Raw genomic sequence first — 19,208 nt, 5'->3', positions numbered from 1 at the left:
CGGCGCACAACAAGGTCTCTTGACGGATGGCTCCCCCGCCTTCGAGAGTTAGTAACTGCTATCATCGATCATCAACACAGTCCACCCAGTGAAAGTAAAAAGTACAATTGGTTCCGTTTCAGAAGCTGACAACAACTGCAGACTCACATCAATCAAGCACTTCTGCATACCTGTGATTCTCATAGATTATGCCCCGGCATGTGTCTTCGTCAATGTCCAGTCAATCTAGCTCAACTGTATTTCAACAAGAGCGATCTCAGGCGTCTGAGCCAAGTGATCTAGCTACTGCAGACGACGAGGCTCCGTTACCCCTCAACCGGGGATTCGCTCAGCGAACCACTGTCTTGCAAATAGTGAATGCAAGGCAGCCTCCTAGCTGCGATGCTTGCAGGACGCGAAAGCTGAGGTGTTCAGGAAGGCCTACATCTATAGAAATTACCGCAGAAGGCCTAGCGACCTCTCCTTGTAACGTAAGTCATCCTGTGTCATTCTGATATGTATTATGTTTGGTTAATGGTATGACGCTCCATATATAAATAGCATTGCCGCGAATGGGATCTGGATTGCTCGTACACATACCAACGCAAACGCAGGGGGCGTAAAAACAAGGCAGTTGAGCAATTAGCCGTCCAGCAGAAAGCAAGAAAGATATCCCAAGCTACAAGGCCCTCTGCGACAACACAATTTGACGATCAAGCAGGAGACGCCAGAAATCATGCAGAATCCTCGGGCGTTGGCTATCCGGTGGATCATAATTTATCTACACAATACAATTCAGTCTCTGTCCTAGGGCCCAGTAGTAATATCGACACCTCCCATGTGAGTGATAAGGGGGCGTGTCAAGCAAATTGCTCAGGGGACTTACTTGCAGCCATTCCCGTGTAGCAACGACAGCCCAATCTGCCATCGCCTGTTCAGGTGAGAGCTGGTGGTCCCATCCCTTGGTATTCGCATCCTAGCGCCCCCACCCAATCTGCAGTACTTCAGGATACAGGTCTCAATGGAAGTACATCTACTTCTGGCGCCCCAGATACAAACTCTCACATTCAGCAGCCAACCGTCCACCCGTCTGTTGATCACCATGAAAACATTGCAGAGGCCCATACAACCGTTACTCCTTCAGATGTTAATGCTTCTCCATATCATGGCGTATCACCTTCGACTACCCTCTCCAACGTTTCGTTACCGATATCCACAAATATCGAGTCAGTTTTGCCTCGACACTTGGCCTTGCATGTCATCAGTTTGTACTTTGAACATGTAAGGAATTTTATCCCGTTCTGCCAAATCCATAAGCTAATTCTGAGCTGCAGGTATACTGCATCATCCCCGTCATCCACCGCCCATCCTTCGAGAAAGATCTTTCCGCTCATGAAGAGCTGAGAAGGCCCACATTTTTCGCGTTGATCATGTCAGTCATTGCAGCTACCCTTATTCACGTGAGTAGTTGTTCGTCTATCATTACGAAGGCTCACTGCATGAACTGGTGCGATTGACTGCTGGCAGCTGCCAAAATCGTACTTCCCAATTCCTGCGCACAAGGTGCGGCCCTTATCTGATCGGTGCCTCAAGGCTTGCTGCGCTGTGACGAAGAGCGAAATGGACAACTATAACGTCGACCTAATCTGCATCAAGTACTTTCTATTTGTCGTGCATAATGTGAGTCAATGTTGCACCAAGCTGTTCCTGGCTAACAAGCACCTAAATTTTCATAGAAACATGGCAATATTGGTCTTGAAGCTTCGGCATTTGGAGAGGCACAATATCTTGCTGTCACTATGGGACTGCATCGCGAAGATGTATGTACCATTTATATTCCTTCCAGCTCCATATCGGCTCTAATCGGTGTTCAGACATACTGTGATTTGGATCCCATTAATGCGGAGCGCGGACGACGAGTGTGGTTTTTGATCTACAACGCAGACAAGTTTGAAGCTGTGTCAAGGCAGAAACCCGTGCTGTTGCGTATGGATGAGTTTATGGGGCTAGAATCGACGGAATTTCCAGCCGAGGTGTAAGTTAATAGTTTTGTATGGCCTTGCAATTGGTGATAATGGGACTGATGGGCTTTGGTTGGTTTAGAGATGACGAGTCCATTACTTTGGAAGGTATCCTTCCTAGTCGTACACCTGCGCCTCTGATAGCAGGATTCAATACGCTCACACGTATAGTCACGTTTGTCATTTTTTCGGGCAGGGCTGTTGCTCTTCTGATTTACGACTTGTAGCATACTTGGGGATATATTAATATCAGAGAGAGACCTCCGCCGCCAACAGACCACAGATCCAGAGGATCTTCTTTCGGCACTGAGAGAGATGCGCAAACTTGGGCAAAAGATTCGTTATATATCTGACACTCTCCCTAGGCCCTTTCAACTTGAAGTGGACCAGGGAAGCTCTCTGTACGTCAATCATCCATGGTCAATAGATTGCTCATGAGCTCATCCCTGCGGCAGACCTGAACCTGGATGGGAAGACGCAGTCAGAGGCGAGCTTGATATGTTTTTTTCGGACCCATTGCCTCCAGAAACAGCAAAGGATTGTTATCTGGTGCTCAAAGGAAACATACAAGTGACTCTAGCGATGACAAGGCTGCGTTTGATGTCAGTCTTCAAAATGTGTCTGTCAGGAGCGTAACAGCTGACGACTTGATTATAGCCTTCTTAGGGAAAACCTGCTAAATTGTAGTGGGCAACCGGGCACATCCAGTAGGAATGGTACATTATGCATTCTGTTGCGAGGCAACGTTGACGCCGGCTGACGGTTACTTAGCGGCGGAGCTGGTAGCCGCTGATATAGGCGAAAATACAGTGAATTGGAGGCAGTCTGTGTATCAAGATCTATACAATGTTGTTCATTGGTGAGTTTATTCTTTTGAGCTAAATATCTGGACATCTTTGGTTGAACCGGTGTACTTGTAGTCTTCCTATCCGGGCAGTAAGGACCTAACTCACACCTTTTTGCGCGAAAAAGAAGCTAACTCAGCATTTGCGGTAGCTGGCGGCAAATGGACCATCCCTTGTTACAAAGATCCGGGTTGTGGCGGTCACCCTGCTGGATACCCTACAACCTCAGAACGAAGCGATAGATCCAAACATACAGGGAATGGCGACATATTTATTAAGTAGGTATTTCAAAAACAAGGCGCAGATCCAAGCCATTGGTGACAGTGACGCTTACTGATGACCTTTCATCTATCCGAATTGCAGGCTTCTTAGACATTATGTCTTCTATTGAAAGCCAGTTTGCAGATTGAAAGGTATCATTCATTAGATATTGCTTGATTATAGTGTTTCGTATTTGTACAACAGGAGCGTAATTGTCGTAGCTATTTGTGTACCGTTTCATCCGATGCTATTCAGTCATTGTATTGAGTGTCTAGAACGTCGGCGGATGGACAGAGCTTTGGACGGCCGGATTTTATTACAAACATCGATATAATAAACATCAGTGGGCAGAAGACAGTCATCCGTTGTTTACATGGTTTGCATGGTTGTCTGAAAGGAAAATATTACTTCGTCGCGTATTTTATTTTGATTTTCCCATTATCCCGGTGTCAACAACCGCCGAACGAAGCGTTGTCCTGTTTGCCATCCAACGTACAACGCTCTTTTTCAACAATTCTCTCCATCCTTCATTCACTCTCTCGCCTCTCGCCCACAATGGATCCTCTCCCTATACCTCCATCCTACTACGACCTCGAACGCCGCCATCTCGAGCACACTATAGACCACGATCTCCATTCCCTTTCTCTCTCCTCTTTGCACACTTCCGCATCTTCCTCTTCTAGCTCGCCCTTCCACCCTCATGACTACTCCCATTCCTTCATATCATCTTCCTCAGATCCATCTCTAGAGTATCCCAGAGCCCAGTGTTCTGGGGTTTCTGCTCAACCTACTCAAGATGTGGGTCATGGCCACAGCTATGGTCCGTCAGGAACACCCCGGGCAGCTCGGAGGACGAACCCACATCCTGACAATTTTGGAGGTGGACCGAGTACATCTACTGGGATCAGCCCTGTTTCTACCGCTGGGCATCATGCCAGTGCCATAACATTAGGTACTGGTGCATTCAAAGGCAGAATACCGGAAACAAATTCAGGAGATCATGATGATGAGGGTTTTGATCCGGAAAGGAGTTTAGGAAGGCTTGTAGGCGAGCTCGGTCGAATCATAGGAAATGAGGTAAGTACTGTATCACCAATCCCATGATATCATTAGCGTAAAAAGAGGTGCGTGAAGCTGATGAAAGATGTGCGGCACCTCAGAAGCTGCCTACGATACCAAACTCTCCCTTCCGCCCGAGATCTCTCTCTCCATTTCCGCCAGCCGTCAACCAAACCGTTGACCCTTCCTTTACCCTCACACAGTGTAATAACCGTCTCAATCCACAAAGGAATGGAGGAAAAACAAGGCCAAAGTCCAACAATGTGCTTCACGAGCAAGCTCAAGAGTCGGGTGAACAGTCTCGGAGGAAACCTCTAGGCCCTTCTACCTCGTACAATATCTCTCGTACCCCGAGAAAGATAACTGGAAAAGGCAAGGTTGACAGGCTACGTATGCTCCAGAATGAAGGTAAGAAGGCTACAAGTGCGCCTGTTCGGAAAAATCCAGATGCTTCAGCCGATGTGACAGGTATGAGTGCATTGATGGCCACGCCAGCCAAAGGCTTAATATTCGATTCCTTGAAAAGCAATGGCGACCTAGGCGGGGAGCCAGCTGGTGAGCACTTGATTGTTGAGATGGATGAATGCTAAGAATATTGCAGTAAATATCCCCCATACATTAGCGACTCTCCATGCTCGATTAAGGGCTTTGGAAATGGAAAGTTCGGTCTCCCGTCGGAGAGTAAAAGAGCTGGAAGCTGAAGCGGAGAAAGCAAATCAAGAAGTGGATGCTGCTAGGAGAAATGGAGAAAAGAAGACAAGAAAGTCTGAAAATGAGAAATCGGGTAAGTTGCCCTTTGTAGCCTCTCTACGATCATGAAGACAACTGATCATGTTTAAATTTAGCACTGGAAGCGCTGGTAGGATCCCTTCGAGCTGACCTTGCTCGTATCACCCTTGAGCTTGAACAGCACAAAGCACTTGTTGTAGAGCTGCGTCACGCAAATCTCTCCAATCATCAGGATGGTGGTCATTCCTTCTCTGATCTGTCGATTAACCATGAGATAGCAGCTTTGCGTCGAGAGATCGAGAGACTTACGGAAGAAGTCGGCAGACTAGGTTGCATCGTTGCAGAAGGTATCGAAGTTCAAAGACGAACAAGGGAAGAGAACACCATGAATATGGAAAAAGCTGAAATGGAGAGGCTTGTCAAGAAAGTCATGGAAGAAACCTCGGACTTTCAAAGGGTGAAAGCGGACATGGAGAAAAGGAAGGCTGCTGTAGACCAATTGGACAAGCATGAGACACCAATACACATTCCCCTGGATTCAGCCGACGCTATCTTTGCATCAATTCCCGAATCTCAGGAAGCTAAAATGGTCATCGCACATAACAAATCTCATCCCTCACCGAAGGCCTTTTCTCTTTCTCATGCTAAACAATATGGCCATGTCCAACCATCGTCTCTTGTCTCAAAAAAATCCTCAACTCCTTCCACTCCCCCCGGGCACAAACAGGAGAGGGAGGAAAGCTCCAGAAGCAGACGGACAAAGCCAAGGTCATCTTCCAAAGCTATGGACAGAAGCCCACATTCTCCTTTTCCCAGCATAGTGGGAGAAGACCTTGAACGCGAGTTTTTTAGTCCTTTACCCAAGGAAAATGAAAGGATGAATCAGAATGCAGAGATCACACAGGCGACAGACGAGATGGACCCGGGCAAACTGCCCCCTCAAACAGTGCTTGCCAGGGTGATTGCAGAATTGGAAGGCGATTTCCAACATTATAAAATGTATGTTCACCACGCGGAAGATTACAGGAAGATATTGATGCAAAACCCAGGGTTTACTCTGAGCTAGCAGACCAGTACAAGCTTCTTGATCCGGCTTCGGTTTCTGCCAAGCGCCATGTCCTTGCAGACCACCTCCGGGAGGTCATTGATTTACTGGAACTCAAGGCGGGCCAGATTTCCGACTTGTATGATCTTTTGGCTTTCAAAGATAAGCCAATCCATGCCGGTGGAAGGAGGATAGACGGGCGAAAGGCCAAAAGTGTTGACGATGTGATGAGAATGGTTAAGGCAAGCTTGGGTCACGAGGTTTGGCAAAGATTGTACATAGATTTAAAAAAGGAGGAGTAAGGTTTTCAAGTAGCTTGTAACATCCTCGGAGGAGGCAGATTAGTTTTTTGTAACATTCCTTTTTAATTATTGCATCTTACTCGGCGCTCCCGTGAGGCAGGCAGGATAAGTATTGACATAGCTTTAAGATAATCGCAAGAAAATGCATGTGACATGACAAAAAAGGGAACAGTCATCCTATTCAGTTCATGTCCAAGTCCATGTAACGGCCCCAAAGCGCAATAGTAACTGTCTCAAACGAAGGTAAACACAATAACGAATGGACGCAGCACAATTCGCAAAGATTCACAGTTTATTCATGCAATGTTGAGCCTCGATATCCCTCCCCCCGGCCAAAAGATGAGATCCCAGCTTTAAAACTGCGCTAAGCAGTTCGAAATGATCCTTAGCGTCGGACTCTGTTGCCTCACCGAGTCTCTCTTACAGGGATTCAACTTGATCAAGTAAATTCGCCTTAAAAGGATGATGTTACTATATGTACTGCCTCTTCATGGCAACAATTGCCGGGTAGTCAGAAGCAAACTTGAAACCCATGTAATTTTAACGATACGCATAACTGACAATAGCAGACAAGGAAAGCAGAGGAGATCAGCAATTCATAGGGCCATGCTGATGAAAGAAATGATCGTCATCTCATTTAGGCAATCAGCGGACATAAAAGCAACACATTTTCGTTGTTTTCACCGAAGGCCACAAAATAGCGCAAGGAGATGAATTGATACAAAAGAGCCCTTCGTAACCATACGAAAAAGCATTCCGATAAGAGGAGACGAGTTCGCAATGAGCATGGGAGTTACAGTCAGGTAATATTGCATACATAGCAGATCCATCGAAGTATTTAACGCTTGTGACGTAGACGCAAGCTTGGTAGGCGCAATGTTTCACAGCGCACTTGTTTGGCTATTATAATACTTTGAAGCAGTCAGCATTGACATCTCAAACGTTATGAAAAAGTTGAGGGTTGTGATTTTTTTCAGAGGCGTCACGGAGCGTATAATATCATGAACCGCCTTGTGTAAGTCCCCACGATACGGTAAGACTGGTGCCAACAAACACTCATCATAAAATCGAGGCAAGTATGCGAAAGGTGTGATAGACAGAGAAAACACTCACAAGTAGAACAACTGACTGGTATTTTTCGAGTACGGGTGAACGAAAGTAAAGTGAAGAATGAAGAGAAAAAGATCGAAAGCAGGAAGTTTCGGCTATAAATCCATTTCAAAGTCTTACGTAATAAGCTCATTTGATTCCGACCACTGTCCTGCGGAGATTACGCCATTATTTATATCTGACGGATGATGATGATACTGCTGCGTGTCTACATTTTCTGTTCAGCTCTTCTTTTTCACCCACGATGCTATGGCAGCCCCATCGGCCAGGATGGCACCAACATAGATAGGCGTGTTGTGAGTACGGTACATGAATCAAATTCTGTCATGACGAAAGTCACTATTATGAGCTCTGTAATAATAACGAATTAATACTACTTACCGTCTTTTGTCATTACTGTCGTTCAGCTGCGCGATAGATGCGTGCATATTTTTATTGGATGTCAAGCACCCAGCATACGGCAGCTTTTTATTGGACAGTGAATAAAATAAGGTGTCTATAGAATTGAGGTACTTTGTACAGTCATACATGCAATGCTCCTTTGGAACGAGAGCTTTCTTGACACAACGGACTTCTAACCATCAATATCCATCCCTTCTGCTCCTCCAGGACCCGCACCAGCAGCAACTGGAATAGCCTCGGCCGCCCCCTGGGCCTTGCCAGCGCCTGTTGTAGACTTAACCTCCTCTTTGACGATTAGACTGCGCACAGACTCTTTTGTCCAAGCAGTCGTTCCACGGCGGAATTTGTAGTTGCGAGATTTGAGGCCTCGTTCATTCTACTTGGCCATTAGCACAGCGGGCCTACATCAACCAAAATGAACGTACGGGGGTCTGATAGTTTCTGAGCATTTCAGTCCCATTCTTGGTGATTACGGCGACATCTACATTGGAACCAGAACCCAAATCGTTGAAAACACCTGATCGGATCGCTCTAGCAACGAGATCGATAGCTTCTTGTCTCTTTGCTATGATGAGTGCACGTTCTCTTTCATCCTGCAGAGCTTACCGTCATATGTTCTTTGAAACTGCTCTCAAACACAGCCATGGCGGCGAGACTACCACTACCCATTGTGACATAAGGAAGCTTGTCCGTGGAGCCGTGGGCGTGGACAGTAAAGAGTTGTGGTCCAGTGGCATCAACACCGCCAAGCACAAGATGAGCACCAACATGACCTTGATACCTAGGTGATGTTCAGCGTGAAACCTCAGCAAAATTAAGACGAGAGATTTACCGAAAGAGATATTGTTTGAGCATTGTCATAGCCGTAACGATGCGCGCTTGTCGGCCTTGAGAGAGAGCATGAAGCTGGCATTAAATGTAAGGATAATCGAATATGTACACCACATGATATGTACCCACCTCAAGATTAGAGGATATGAGATTAGTGACGAATCTATAACGGCGTTAGCTGAAGAACGGTGTAGCAAGCAATTGTCGTACTCTGTATCGGCAGCAGTACCAGCGCCACAGCATCTGATGTGAGGAGCTAAATAATGGATCTAATGAACTTGTGAGCTAATTACCTTGCACCAGAACAGGCTGCCGCTTGGTGCAGACCATGAATTCAACTCACCTTTTCACAGTTTTTGTCTGCGACGATAGGTCCACCGGTTGCTCGTGTGTCAGCACCAAGACAGACGCCTGGCTCCTCTCCCGAGCTACCTCCGCCGTAAATGACACCGACGATGGTTGTACCAGTAGAAGTCGCTGGGGACGGCTGGTCAGCGTGAATGACGAAAGGAGATAGAAAGTGTTACCCTTCGGTATGCCCTGGAGGCGCTGGCCCAAAAACTGGTTTCTGGCAAAGTTTGAGAAGTCAAAGCCTACGGAAGGGGTTTCTGCGAGCTTTGTCATTGTGATGTGTATGGTTATATGTGACGAGGAGAGTTGTACAGGTGATAAAAGGATATAGTAACATGCAGATGGACGCGCGTTGGCTGCTGAGCGGAGGATTTGATCCCGCCCGCTTCCACTCAGCGGGGAGGTTCCGTATCTGACTTCGCACTCATCTCTCTAATAATCCACTCCCCAAACAACCCACAACCACCTCACAATGCAGGCATTCCGTAATTTTCAAGCGCAGATCCCAGCCCTCCCCTCCGTAGACGTTTCGGCCGTCTCCAAAAGCTTCCGACAGACCGTCCAGGCTACAAGGTTTGTGTTTGTGTGAACTGGCAGAGCTGCGTTGACGCTCCGACTATGCAGGGAAAGAATCGGCAACGTCGGGCCTGAGGGAATCACTGAGTAAGTTATGTTCATATGGAGAGGTCACAAATGGTCAAGATTGTGTCTGATTCCCTAAAAGACTCCCAGCCGAATACAGGCAGCTCGAAGCTCGAGTGGACGCACTGAGAGATGTCCACAATAAGATGCTCAAAATCACGAAGGTTCACGAGCGAGAATCTGTACGTCCACTGAAAAGCTAATCAGCCAGTGCCATATGTCTGACGATTTATCGAAGTACGACTACCCTTCCGACGTAACTGAAGGCATTTCTGAAGTTGGACATCAAGCGGCTTCTGCCTGGAATACATTTGCTAACAAGAACCTCAAGGTTGGTTGCCCTTGCAACGAGATCTCTGTATGATTTGGACTGACAAAGCACAGAATACTAATCTTCCTATCCCCATCCCTTCCCCTACGGCACCTACTCCCCACCAGCCCAAGACTCTTTCTCATGCCCTTTCTCGTGCTGCCAAGTCCGGTGCCACCGAGTTGGGCGCTGAAGACCGTCTCGGTGTGTCCCTTGGCATTTACGGTGCTGCCTTGGAAAAGGTAAAACTTGCCCATTTTGTTCAATCCGTCTGCAAACAATTGACAATTCCCATCAATAGATCGGAGATGCCCGTATTTCCCAGGATCAGGTCATTACTGAGCGATTTGTTACCCCCTGGCAGGCCACCTTGTCTACCTCTATTGGACTTGCGATGAAGGCTAGGCAAAATGTCAAGACTTCCAGGTTGGAACTCGATGCTGCCCGCGCTGCGTAAGTCTTTCTTTATTTTTATCAGTCATACAAAAAACACTGATGAACATCAATCTAGATTGAAGTCTGCTGCTCCGGCTAAGCAAGAGCAAGCTCGGTAGGTGATTTTGATATCAAACTCATATTTTTGTCTGACAATCTATCGAGCTTGCATGTCGAAGAGGCCGAAGACAAGCTGGTTCAGAACACAGAGACTGCCATTGGTCTCATGAAGGCTGTCCTCGAGAACGTACGTGTCCACCGTTCGATCTTTCGTCTGTCTCTGCTTACGATGGTTTACATTGTTCAGCCTGAGCCTCTTCAGAACCTCTCTAATCTCGTCAAGGCTCAACTCATCTACTACTCAACAGCTGCAGAGACTCTCAGCGGCATTCAAAGCCAAATTGAAGAAGCTGCTACTGTTGCCGAAGGAGACTACAGGCAATCCAGGGGAGCTTGAAATGATAATTAGGGCGCACCTTTGGACACCGAGAGCCGGACTGAATTGACATGGTTAAGTTATTGGTCTTTGTGGATACCTCTTATGATTGATGAATCGTTCGAATGGAGACTCTTGCTCAAGATAGACCTGGCTTCTTCTCGGTTTGCCTGTTTCAGCATCATTCTAAAAGTGCCTAAAGCGTACTAGATTTGAGCAAAATTTTGTGAATCCTTTACAAGTGCATATCAAGCTGGCATGAGTATTACCATTCATGGGCCGAATTTGCCCCCAAGGATACACTTTCGCTCCGTCCATCGACAACAGCATCTCCTTTATCTGCCATAGCATTTGAATCTGTACTAGCTGACTGTCTTGTCATATCGGATGAAGTTGGCATGGCCGAATGAGTAGAGAATGGCACTGGACTTCGGTTATAGGGCGATTGGAGAAGCTGCCCGAGCTGCGGAGTTGGTGGAGCTGGTTCTGGCATTATCAAAGGAGGAGAAGCCCCAAGTCGGCTAGCGGAAGGACGCTTTGATAACACTCCCGATGTAGCCGGGCGCGATGTGAATGATCCCGATAACAATGACGTTTGATCTGAACCGCGTGACATAGGCGAGAATCCGGCTCGTTCATTCGGATGCGATTGTTGTGATGCTGGTGGATTAGATTGGTAGTTGTCAAGAAATTTGGTAGGATTGCTGGAATATGAAGCCACGCCAGAGCCCATGCTCGCGCTTGTGGACACACTTCCACTTCTGGCTCTCTGATTCTCTCTGGCATCTTGCCGATCTTTAGCCTCTTTCCTCCTGTGCCTTCTTTCTTCGAAAAGCTCGCGAGCCATCGTTTGCAAAGCGTTTTGAACACGATCCGAGTAGGCAAATTCGCTGGCCGTGAATCCTTCAAAGTTTCGTGAGGAAAATTGGCAGCCTCTCTCCAGCAATACTTTGATAGTGTCAAGATAACCCCATGCAGCTGCGTAATGCAACGGAGTGTTTCCCTGCAAATCGGTCAGATCCAAATCAGCGCCCAAATCACATAGGAAGTTTATGAATGGCGCATTCCCCGCTTGAGCAGCAACATGCAGCGCCGTCTTGCCGCCTGTGTTAGACCAATCAAGTAGGAAAGGGAAAAGCTCTACGTATAGATGAGTCATACGTAGAGATATAGCCGACTGTTCAGCGAGCGGGCGAGGGTTCGGGCGTGGAGGGAATGAAGAGGACGAGTTGAGGATTTGGGTATGAGGAGAGAGGGACCGCGAAGGGACAGCAGCCAGCAGATGCAGAATAGTATTATTGTCGGAATCCTGAATCGAATGAGCAGGCTATCCACAATATAAACTTGACAAGCACACACTCTTGAAAGCTCTTGATCGTCATGGCCATAGTCTAGTAGCAGCCATTCAAAGACTTCTATATTGCCTTCCATGGCAGCCCAGCTCAAGCTTGTCAGGCGGTTCTCATCAGTATTGCGCAGATCTGTCTTGTGCTGGAGACGTTGCAGGAGTGATACATTGTTGTCTGCCATGCCAAATGTCAGTATCTATGGTGGCCGATCCGAAGAGACGTACCGCGCACGGCTTGGCGGACGCGCGACGCTGGATTGCGGACGACATGCAATTTGGGAGGGGGCGTATTGAAGTGAGATGATGTCGCGAGAGGAGTTTGGCTTGCGCTGGACATTCGAGACATTCGGGACATGGACAGATACTATGGCTTTTGCTGGCAAGTCCGATCAGATCGTTTGAGTGCGACGACGTAACGTTGGAAGATAGAAGTCCCCCGAGACCGCCGGTTAATACTCCTCTCCTTTCCGGCCTAATCGCTGCAGTCCTCCGTCTGTCGTCGCTCTTCACTGTTTGATATTGATATCTATCCTATTTACTTGTCATATACCGCATACAGCAGACACCGCCCATGGCATCCATTCCCGCCCGCCCAAAGCCATGGGAGTCATCCTCTCCAGTCGCAGGTCCCAGCAAACCTGCAGTTTCTCAGCCCTCGGCCTTTGATACTGCTATTCAAACCTCGACGTCGAACAGTGTGTCCAACGCACCCGCATTGCCTGAGAAGCCCACTGGACTGGGTTCAAGTACAGGTGAGCTACAAATCAATCCCATCGTTGGCCTTGAGGAGGTCGCTGACGAAGATACAGCTTATGGGGGATACTCTTCCTCAATGCAGCCGTATTCACAACGATATAGTGGGAGCTATGGGATGTCGCCGTATAATAACATGAGCGGCTATGGAAGCTATGGAGGATACGGAGCTATGGGCGGGATGAGCAGGTTCGGTGGGGGCTACGGTGGTTATGGTTACGGGATGGGAGGATATGGGGTTGGTGGCATGGGAGGGCCGGGAGAGGTTCGTATTACAATGTGCATTGTGTTCTATGTGCTGACAAATGCATAGGGATACCCAACCCTCGCATCTTCACTCCAAGCTTCCACTGCCCCAGCTTTTGCAGTAGTAGAATCCCTTGTTACAGCATTCACTTCACTGGCTCAACTGGTAGAGTCCACATACTTGGCCACCCATTCGTCCTTTTTCGCCATGGTCGGGGTGGCAGATCAGCTCGGCTCTCTCAAAACGTATCTAGGTCAGGTGCTCGGAGTCTTTTCGATATTAAGGCTAGGAAGGAAGATCTTATCGTGGCTCAAAGGGAAAAAAGTCAAGACAGGGCCTTGGGGGGAAGAATGGGACCGGATTGGCTCCTCTGGTCTACCGCCAAATGGTCAAGGTGGCCGTCCAAGTATTAAGCCATTGGTTATCTTCTTGCTTTCTGCTTTAGGGCTCCCGTACTTGATGTCACGACTTGTGAAGGTGCTTGTCGCCCATCAGACAAATCAACAGTCTATTCTTTCACCTGATGGAACGATTGATCCTGCCAAGTTAGAATTTGTGAGGGCCAAATGGGAATTTATGGCGACAGAGGAGTGGGAACTAGGGTTAGGACGGGATGAAATAGTAGCTGTGTTAGAAAAGAGGGGTGAGGAACAGAATAGTTGGTGGAGAGGGAGAACTAGGGACGGAAGGACAGGGTGGTTTCCTGCAAACTATGTCAGTAATGTGTTAGATCTCGTTTGGAGCAGCTCACTGACCACAGGAGACAGGTTGAGGTCATCAGGAGGGACACAAGATCAGCGACTGATAAGCGATAGGACAGGGACACAAGATCAGCGACTGATAAGCGATAGGACAGATCCATAAGATGGGGATGTCGCCACCATCTTCCATTTTCCTTCGCCAATCCATTCTTTCACAGCCTTCATGGTGTAAGGCTTGGCAATTATTCTCTAGGAATTGCATTTTAGACAGTAGTAATTCACGATCCAATACGCATGTAAGCATGTATACTATGTACGACAATGCTGCGTGATGTGTTCACTTTTGGCTAGAAGGGCCAATGATATCGTCTGACAATCTTGTACTGTAACATCCGTAGTAAAACATTCTATTTCGTCCTCGCGTTTGACTTTTCTTGATTATTTGTTTGTTTTTTTTTCGTTTTTGGTGCCGCGCAGTCGGCCGTTGGCCTTTCGACCTCGCACATTACTTTACATTAAATGATCCTTACTTGTCTCGTTTCTACTTTTCTTTCAGCCTCAGAGCTCAACATGCCCCACCCGACCGGCCCTTATCAACGACAGCTCTATTGGCCGAATACAACAGCTTCTCCAAGCAACGCCCACAACGCTCATCCTTCACCTTACCATCCACCACCAATAAGCCATCATCGTAGTCCTCAGTACCATCCGCCTATTTCCTACTCTCCGTCTCAATCCTCTCCGCAAGCCGCAATAGCCGCTCAGGCGCTCAGGAGTAGAGGCAACGAGTATCTCCTCAGCTTAACAACTTCAGTGAACAATCTTCAACTTCACGATGGAGTCAAACTGAACGACCGACCATCTCAAGTCCCTGACCACTTCAGCAAAACGCACAGAGCTGCTCCGCGCCCGTCCTCTGCATCTCCCAATTGCAACAAACAGCTTCCCCCCTTACCTCGGCCTGATATTGTGCCGCCTAACCACCATAATGCAGGTCTTCCAAACGTGACTGCCTTTTCTCAAGGCAGCTTTCCATCTCAGACTATACCCGCGGTGGAGTCATTGCATTCAGGGCAAGTGTCAGGCTTTGAAGTTTCTCGAGATGACAAGGGACCTGCTGTAGTGGAGAGACCAACTTCAAATACATATAGAAATGTCGACCTCAGTTTGAGCGTAATAAACGCGCCTATGTTTTCCAAAACGCCCCCGCACGCGAGACATCCAGTCAAGGCTTCAGTAAACGGGAAAGGTATCAAGGCAAGCTCCGCCAACAACAAAGAAGAGATTAACTCTTCGAGCAAGTCTAGCGCACCGAAAAGCAAATCGCTTCAGACCTCTCAGTCCTTTTCAACCCCTGAAGATGCCCAACGTGACTCGGTCATCGACTTGACTCAAATTTCAGACTCCTCAGCTTCACCCCCATCGGGTTTGGCAAAAGAAAATGTCACACCGCGATCATCCACTACGCCTATGAAGGCAACACCAGATTTGAGGCATTCATTCCTAACCTCTCCATCACCTCTGTCTACTTCTCCGGCCCGGAGGGGCTCCTCCAGTACCCCATCCTCCATCCCACCCAGTAAGACCAAAAAGTCAAATTCCCCACACAAGCCCTATACGTCAAATTCAAGCTCTGTACAATGTTCCGGATTCACTCGTACGGGTCAACCTTGCAAGCGGCTGGTCAGGGTCAAAGCTCCCTACCTGTCTGCTCCAGATGCCTCAGTGGCCTTGGACGAGGACAGTGGAGATGCAAGAAGCGAGAAAGTGATGGGAAGATATTGTAAAGACCATGCAGGTATGATATGTACCATCAAGGGTTTCTACTGGAGAAGGGAACGAGATAGTTCTGGGGTCTGGATTGAATTTGATGGTGAGACAAGCTAGTTGTGCAAAGTCGCCAGCTAATTATCGCCTAGACTATATACCGCAAGCTCTGGGACAGCAAACCCAAACGTTATTAAGGATGACTATGGAAACTAAATTGACACCCAAGGTAGACGAAAGAACGATTGCAATGGCGATTTAAGCACTGACGCAGGCCATATCACAGGAGTGTGCTGGTTTCTTATATGCTTATGAGCTTAAGGGTAGGAGAAACTGAGGCGTGTGTTCTAATCGAACTAATATGATTTTTTTTTTTTCAGACCTGGAAACCAGCGAGCTTTCATTCTACAAAGTCGGAAGGACAGATAATGTCCCAAGACGCATCGGTCAGTGGACCAACCGTAAGCTCTTGAACTTCTAGGTCAATAGTTCCTTGACTGATGCCTAGTTAGAATGTCAATCCAAAAGACCCATCCTTCTTGACATATTTCCTCGCCCCTCTGGCCGCTCACGTCATGATGTTACCTCCTCATTGCATCGCTCCGATACCTTGACAACATCCTTCCTCCCCGGGGCAACCACGCATCGAACCCCGCCCCTGTTGGCTATGAAGCGTTGGGAGCGATTGGTACATCTTGAGCTCTCCGAGCGATGCGCTTCACATCCATTGAGTGAACAGGCGTACGAGGGGGTGCGAATGAAGTGTAAAGATTGTGGATCAGTACACAGGGAGATTTTTCCTCTCATCAAAGTCTATCAGGGACGGAAGCGCGCTTACGAACAAATAGTCGAATGCGTCGAAAGGTGGGGGAAATTCATAAAAGTAATCTCCGAAGAAATGTAGTTTGAAAATAGAAAGGAATAAAAGGGCTGTTGTTGAGTGCTGTTGTTTGTATTATGCTCTCATGTCATCGAGCGCCCTCGATGGGAGAGCGGCCTCGAAGAATCATATGGCTTTCTAGCTAGTTGTAGTAGTATCTTGAAAAATGTATGTGTACTCGATTATGGGGATAAATATAGCCCTTTCTGATAGAAGATTTATCCATTCTGGCCCCAACAACTGTCTTTCGGGGCGAAAAACGCCCCGTACGCTAGGATATGCGTTGACTTGTATCCAGGGAAAAAAAATTAATATGATGTACTGCCGAAGCAGACGCTGCTAACCATGAGTTATTTTATGGACTTTTAATTGTATCACCTGAAGAGAACTTTGAATGTGTTTATCATCACCATTGTCATGTAAAAACTCAAAAGCCGGAATATTTCTGTCATTTTTACACATTTTCACAAGCAATTTATTAATCACAGACATCATGTTACAACGGCCCCAATGGTCCATTCCCCTCGTGCTCCTCAATATCATTCCCTTGCCTCGGCTGAAGAGAAGGGACAGGCCCATCTCCTCCGGTTTCGGTTAAAGAAGGCTTCGGTAAAGGTTTATCGGCGATCTCCACCTTTTCAATCTCATTTTTCATTGCGTCTACGCCGAGTTTGGAAACGTCCTCCGTTTGAGGATGCAGTGTCGACGGCCCCGCATGCGATTGCTGTGATTGCTCTTGCGATTGAGCAGGCCGATTAGGATGGAGGTCGATCTCTCGAACCGCAGCCTGAGCAGCTTTCCAAGCCTCGAGGTTCTGATTCAAGATGAATACCAGTCCCAACGCCATGACAAAGATCACTGACCTGTTTGCACCAGTCCCTATGTACTTGAGACAGATTGATGGCCATTTCCCGAAGATCAGCGACTTTCTGCCTTTGGAACCTGTCCAGGTCGGCTTGCAATGTCATGGACGCGTATTTGAGATCTTGTGCTGCTGCTTGATAAGAGTCTTCAAGCTGGGAAAGTTAACCATAAGCGGGTGCACAAAAATGAAAAATAGGAAAAATGGTTTTACTTGTGAAATATTGTCTCTAGTTCTGGCAATATTGGCCCTTCTCGTCGCCTCAGGGTCCATATCAATCATCCCACTTAGACTATGCTTGACAGCAGACAACAAACCAAATCCTTGACTTGCTCTTGCTCGCCTTTGAGCTCGCTCTCGTTCTTCTCGAGCAGCTGCGGGCTCAACCTGAGGACTGGTAAGGACACTACCACCCCGTTCTAGAGCTTCTTCCAACCTCTTTGCCTCACGCTCAGCGTTTTCAAGAATTTCAAGTTTATCCCGCTGAGTCTCGAGAGCCTCTTGGACAAGCTCATACTGGACGTGTTTTTGGTGTCTAAAGGACAGACGAGCTCGGATCAAAGTAGCAAATTGAGAGTAAATGTGTAGCGGTTCGGTCATTGTTTTCTCCCATGATTGCAACTAAATATTCGCGTCAGTAAACATTGAAAGAGGGCGGACAGTCATACGCACCAAGGCAGCAGTAGCCAGATACTCTGCATCAACAGCCCGTCCAACTTTTTCAATTGCCTCGCCAAGTTTTCCTTGCTCAACCAAGCTAAAACCATTCCAGATACCACCAAGCTCCGACATGTCATGCGCCCTTTCTCCCCAGCGTTTGGTCACTCGCCTGTTGACCTTCTCCATGGTTCCAGAGAAATGAGATTGGAATTTCTCAGTGAAAGCTTCGGAATCCATGAATCGCTGGTCGGGTTGGCGCAAAGGATGAGATGGGGATGGGGTCGGAAGAAGATGGTGGGCGATGTAAGACGTTGTCGCAGGAGCTTCAGAGGGAGACGTCGGGGTAGTCGGCTGGAAAGTTGGGTTATGTGACGGGGCGTGTAAAGGGTTCTTTGAGAGCAGCGAGATCGGTGGAGAATGGAGAACTTCGGACTGGTGAGGCATAAGCTGCGCATATGGAATCGCACAGTACAGAACTCACCCAGCTGACATCTTCCTCCAAGAAACGATGCAGCACATGCTCCCCTCCCAGAATAGGATGTCTAATCAGTCTTTTCAAGAAATCTTCAAGCAGCCTTTTCCTGCGAGCGATGATTGTCGCATCTTCTCTGGCTTTGCTCTGCCCCTTGACAGCATAGTCTGTAAGTGATTGTTTGGAGGGGATCGGGGGTATGATTAGTACGGGATAAAGGCCAGTGAGCGACTGGTGGAGTGAGAGGAAAGCCGAGTATCGGCGTCGAACTGTATGAGTCTGAGGAGTGTGAGACGGGTGCTGACGGGGCAAAGGCATTGACTCACTCCCAGACGGATAACATAGGTGATGTAGCTTGCCGTGCCACCCTCTGTGGTCTTTAGGGCGTCGACAATATGAACCTGCTCGCCGGCGGAGATGTCTTTGTCGATGTCGCAGCAGTAGCCGATCTTGGGCTTTGGGCCTGGGACGGTGGCGCCCATCTTTGGATGTCTCGAGGGGTCGGGGAAGGAGGCCCTGTGGGTGGGAGGAGGTGAGCCAGACGCGGCGGAGATGAGGGAGGAAGGCTTGCGGGGAACGGGGGGCGGGAGGGACGGGAGTGGGGAGGGGCTGGAGGGAGGGGAGGAGGCAAAGGGGTTGGGGGAGGTGTCCGAATCCATGTTGGTGACCGTGGTGGGTGGGCAGTGGGAGCTTCCTCGATCAATCACTGCCGCAACTCCGCCACCACTCTTTCCTCCAGATCGCTGACGTAACGTGCAAA

General features: G+C 48.0%; 8 protein-coding genes and 3 non-coding genes; 5 read left to right on the top strand and 6 right to left on the bottom strand.

The window, feature by feature from the left end:
* Positions 1–66: 66 nt before the first annotated feature.
* Positions 67–3,381, top strand: CNAG_02723 (hypothetical protein). XM_012192533.1 has 15 exons: positions 67–470; positions 541–819; positions 886–1,260; positions 1,314–1,439; positions 1,507–1,659; positions 1,716–1,799; positions 1,854–2,014; positions 2,083–2,175; positions 2,228–2,401; positions 2,456–2,602; positions 2,658–2,716; positions 2,772–2,859; positions 2,921–2,936; positions 2,997–3,123; positions 3,209–3,381. Exons 1-15 carry the CDS (start codon positions 189–191, stop codon positions 3,253–3,255), a joined length of 2,211 nt encoding a protein of 736 aa, XP_012047923.1. The 5' UTR covers positions 67–188; the 3' UTR covers positions 3,256–3,381.
* Positions 3,382–3,534: 153 nt separating this feature from the next.
* On the top strand, positions 3,535–6,402 carry CNAG_02724 (hypothetical protein). XM_012192702.1 has 5 exons: positions 3,535–4,183; positions 4,267–4,720; positions 4,767–4,949; positions 5,011–5,893; positions 5,944–6,402. Exons 1-5 carry the CDS (start codon positions 3,662–3,664, stop codon positions 6,239–6,241), a joined length of 2,340 nt encoding a protein of 779 aa, XP_012048092.1. The 5' UTR covers positions 3,535–3,661; the 3' UTR covers positions 6,242–6,402.
* Positions 4,544–5,362, bottom strand: CNAG_12276. The gene is made up of 2 exons (XR_001045497.1): positions 5,204–5,362; positions 4,544–5,150 (listed from the first exon to the last, which is right to left on the bottom strand). It is a non-coding gene; the product is annotated as a hypothetical RNA (non-coding RNA).
* Positions 5,628–6,210, bottom strand: CNAG_12275. Its single transcript, XR_001045496.1, has one exon. It is a non-coding gene; the product is annotated as a hypothetical RNA (non-coding RNA).
* A 117-nt stretch (positions 6,403–6,519) lies between the features above and the next one.
* Positions 6,520–7,392, bottom strand: CNAG_12274. XR_001045495.1 has 3 exons: positions 7,355–7,392; positions 7,059–7,152; positions 6,520–6,972 (listed from the first exon to the last, which is right to left on the bottom strand). It is a non-coding gene; the product is annotated as a hypothetical RNA (non-coding RNA).
* Positions 7,393–7,762: 370 nt separating this feature from the next.
* CNAG_02725 (20S proteasome subunit beta 2) lies at positions 7,763–9,259 on the bottom strand. XM_012192532.1 has 8 exons: positions 9,112–9,259; positions 8,928–9,061; positions 8,795–8,853; positions 8,714–8,747; positions 8,586–8,659; positions 8,360–8,534; positions 8,179–8,313; positions 7,763–8,129 (listed from the first exon to the last, which is right to left on the bottom strand). Exons 1-8 carry the CDS (start codon positions 9,206–9,208, stop codon positions 7,926–7,928), a joined length of 912 nt encoding a protein of 303 aa, XP_012047922.1. The 5' UTR covers positions 9,209–9,259; the 3' UTR covers positions 7,763–7,925.
* Positions 9,260–9,357: 98 nt separating this feature from the next.
* Positions 9,358–11,010, top strand: CNAG_02726 (cytoplasmic protein). XM_012192531.1 has 9 exons: positions 9,358–9,508; positions 9,560–9,598; positions 9,660–9,759; positions 9,816–9,908; positions 9,962–10,129; positions 10,189–10,340; positions 10,399–10,437; positions 10,488–10,569; positions 10,630–11,010. Exons 1-9 carry the CDS (start codon positions 9,408–9,410, stop codon positions 10,777–10,779), a joined length of 924 nt encoding a protein of 307 aa, XP_012047921.1. The 5' UTR covers positions 9,358–9,407; the 3' UTR covers positions 10,780–11,010.
* Positions 10,562–12,467, bottom strand: CNAG_02727 (hypothetical protein). XM_012192530.1 has 3 exons: positions 12,332–12,467; positions 12,118–12,281; positions 10,562–12,067 (listed from the first exon to the last, which is right to left on the bottom strand). Exons 1-3 carry the CDS (start codon positions 12,459–12,461, stop codon positions 11,024–11,026), a joined length of 1,338 nt encoding a protein of 445 aa, XP_012047920.1. The 5' UTR covers positions 12,462–12,467; the 3' UTR covers positions 10,562–11,023.
* A 140-nt stretch (positions 12,468–12,607) lies between these two features.
* Positions 12,608–14,138, top strand: CNAG_02728 (peroxin-13). XM_012192529.1 has 4 exons: positions 12,608–12,858; positions 12,916–13,124; positions 13,173–13,820; positions 13,874–14,138. The coding sequence occupies exons 1-4, from the start codon at positions 12,678–12,680 to the stop codon at positions 13,919–13,921; spliced, it is 1,086 nt and encodes a 361-aa protein (XP_012047919.1). The 5' UTR covers positions 12,608–12,677; the 3' UTR covers positions 13,922–14,138.
* A 145-nt stretch (positions 14,139–14,283) lies between these two features.
* CNAG_02729 (hypothetical protein) lies at positions 14,284–16,648 on the top strand. XM_012192528.1 has 5 exons: positions 14,284–15,680; positions 15,727–15,803; positions 15,861–15,897; positions 15,955–16,035; positions 16,087–16,648. Exons 1-5 carry the CDS (start codon positions 14,327–14,329, stop codon positions 16,476–16,478), a joined length of 1,941 nt encoding a protein of 646 aa, XP_012047918.1. The 5' UTR covers positions 14,284–14,326; the 3' UTR covers positions 16,479–16,648.
* A 186-nt stretch (positions 16,649–16,834) lies between these two features.
* On the bottom strand, positions 16,835–19,144 carry CNAG_02730 (sorting nexin-41). XM_012192703.1 has 6 exons: positions 18,775–19,144; positions 18,458–18,727; positions 17,989–18,408; positions 17,530–17,937; positions 17,318–17,470; positions 16,835–17,268 (listed from the first exon to the last, which is right to left on the bottom strand). The coding sequence occupies exons 1-6, from the start codon at positions 19,105–19,107 to the stop codon at positions 16,951–16,953; spliced, it is 1,902 nt and encodes a 633-aa protein (XP_012048093.1). The 5' UTR covers positions 19,108–19,144; the 3' UTR covers positions 16,835–16,950.
* Between the last annotated feature and the right edge of the window lie 64 nt (positions 19,145–19,208).

The sequence above is a fragment of the Cryptococcus neoformans genome, chromosome 3 (assembly GCF_000149245.1).
Source record: "Cryptococcus neoformans var. grubii H99 chromosome 3, complete sequence".
NCBI classification, from domain to species: Eukaryota; Fungi; Basidiomycota; class Tremellomycetes; order Tremellales; family Cryptococcaceae; genus Cryptococcus; species Cryptococcus neoformans.
The sequence above is the reverse complement of the archived record's forward strand: the minus strand, read 5'-3'. Positions and strand labels throughout refer to the sequence as shown.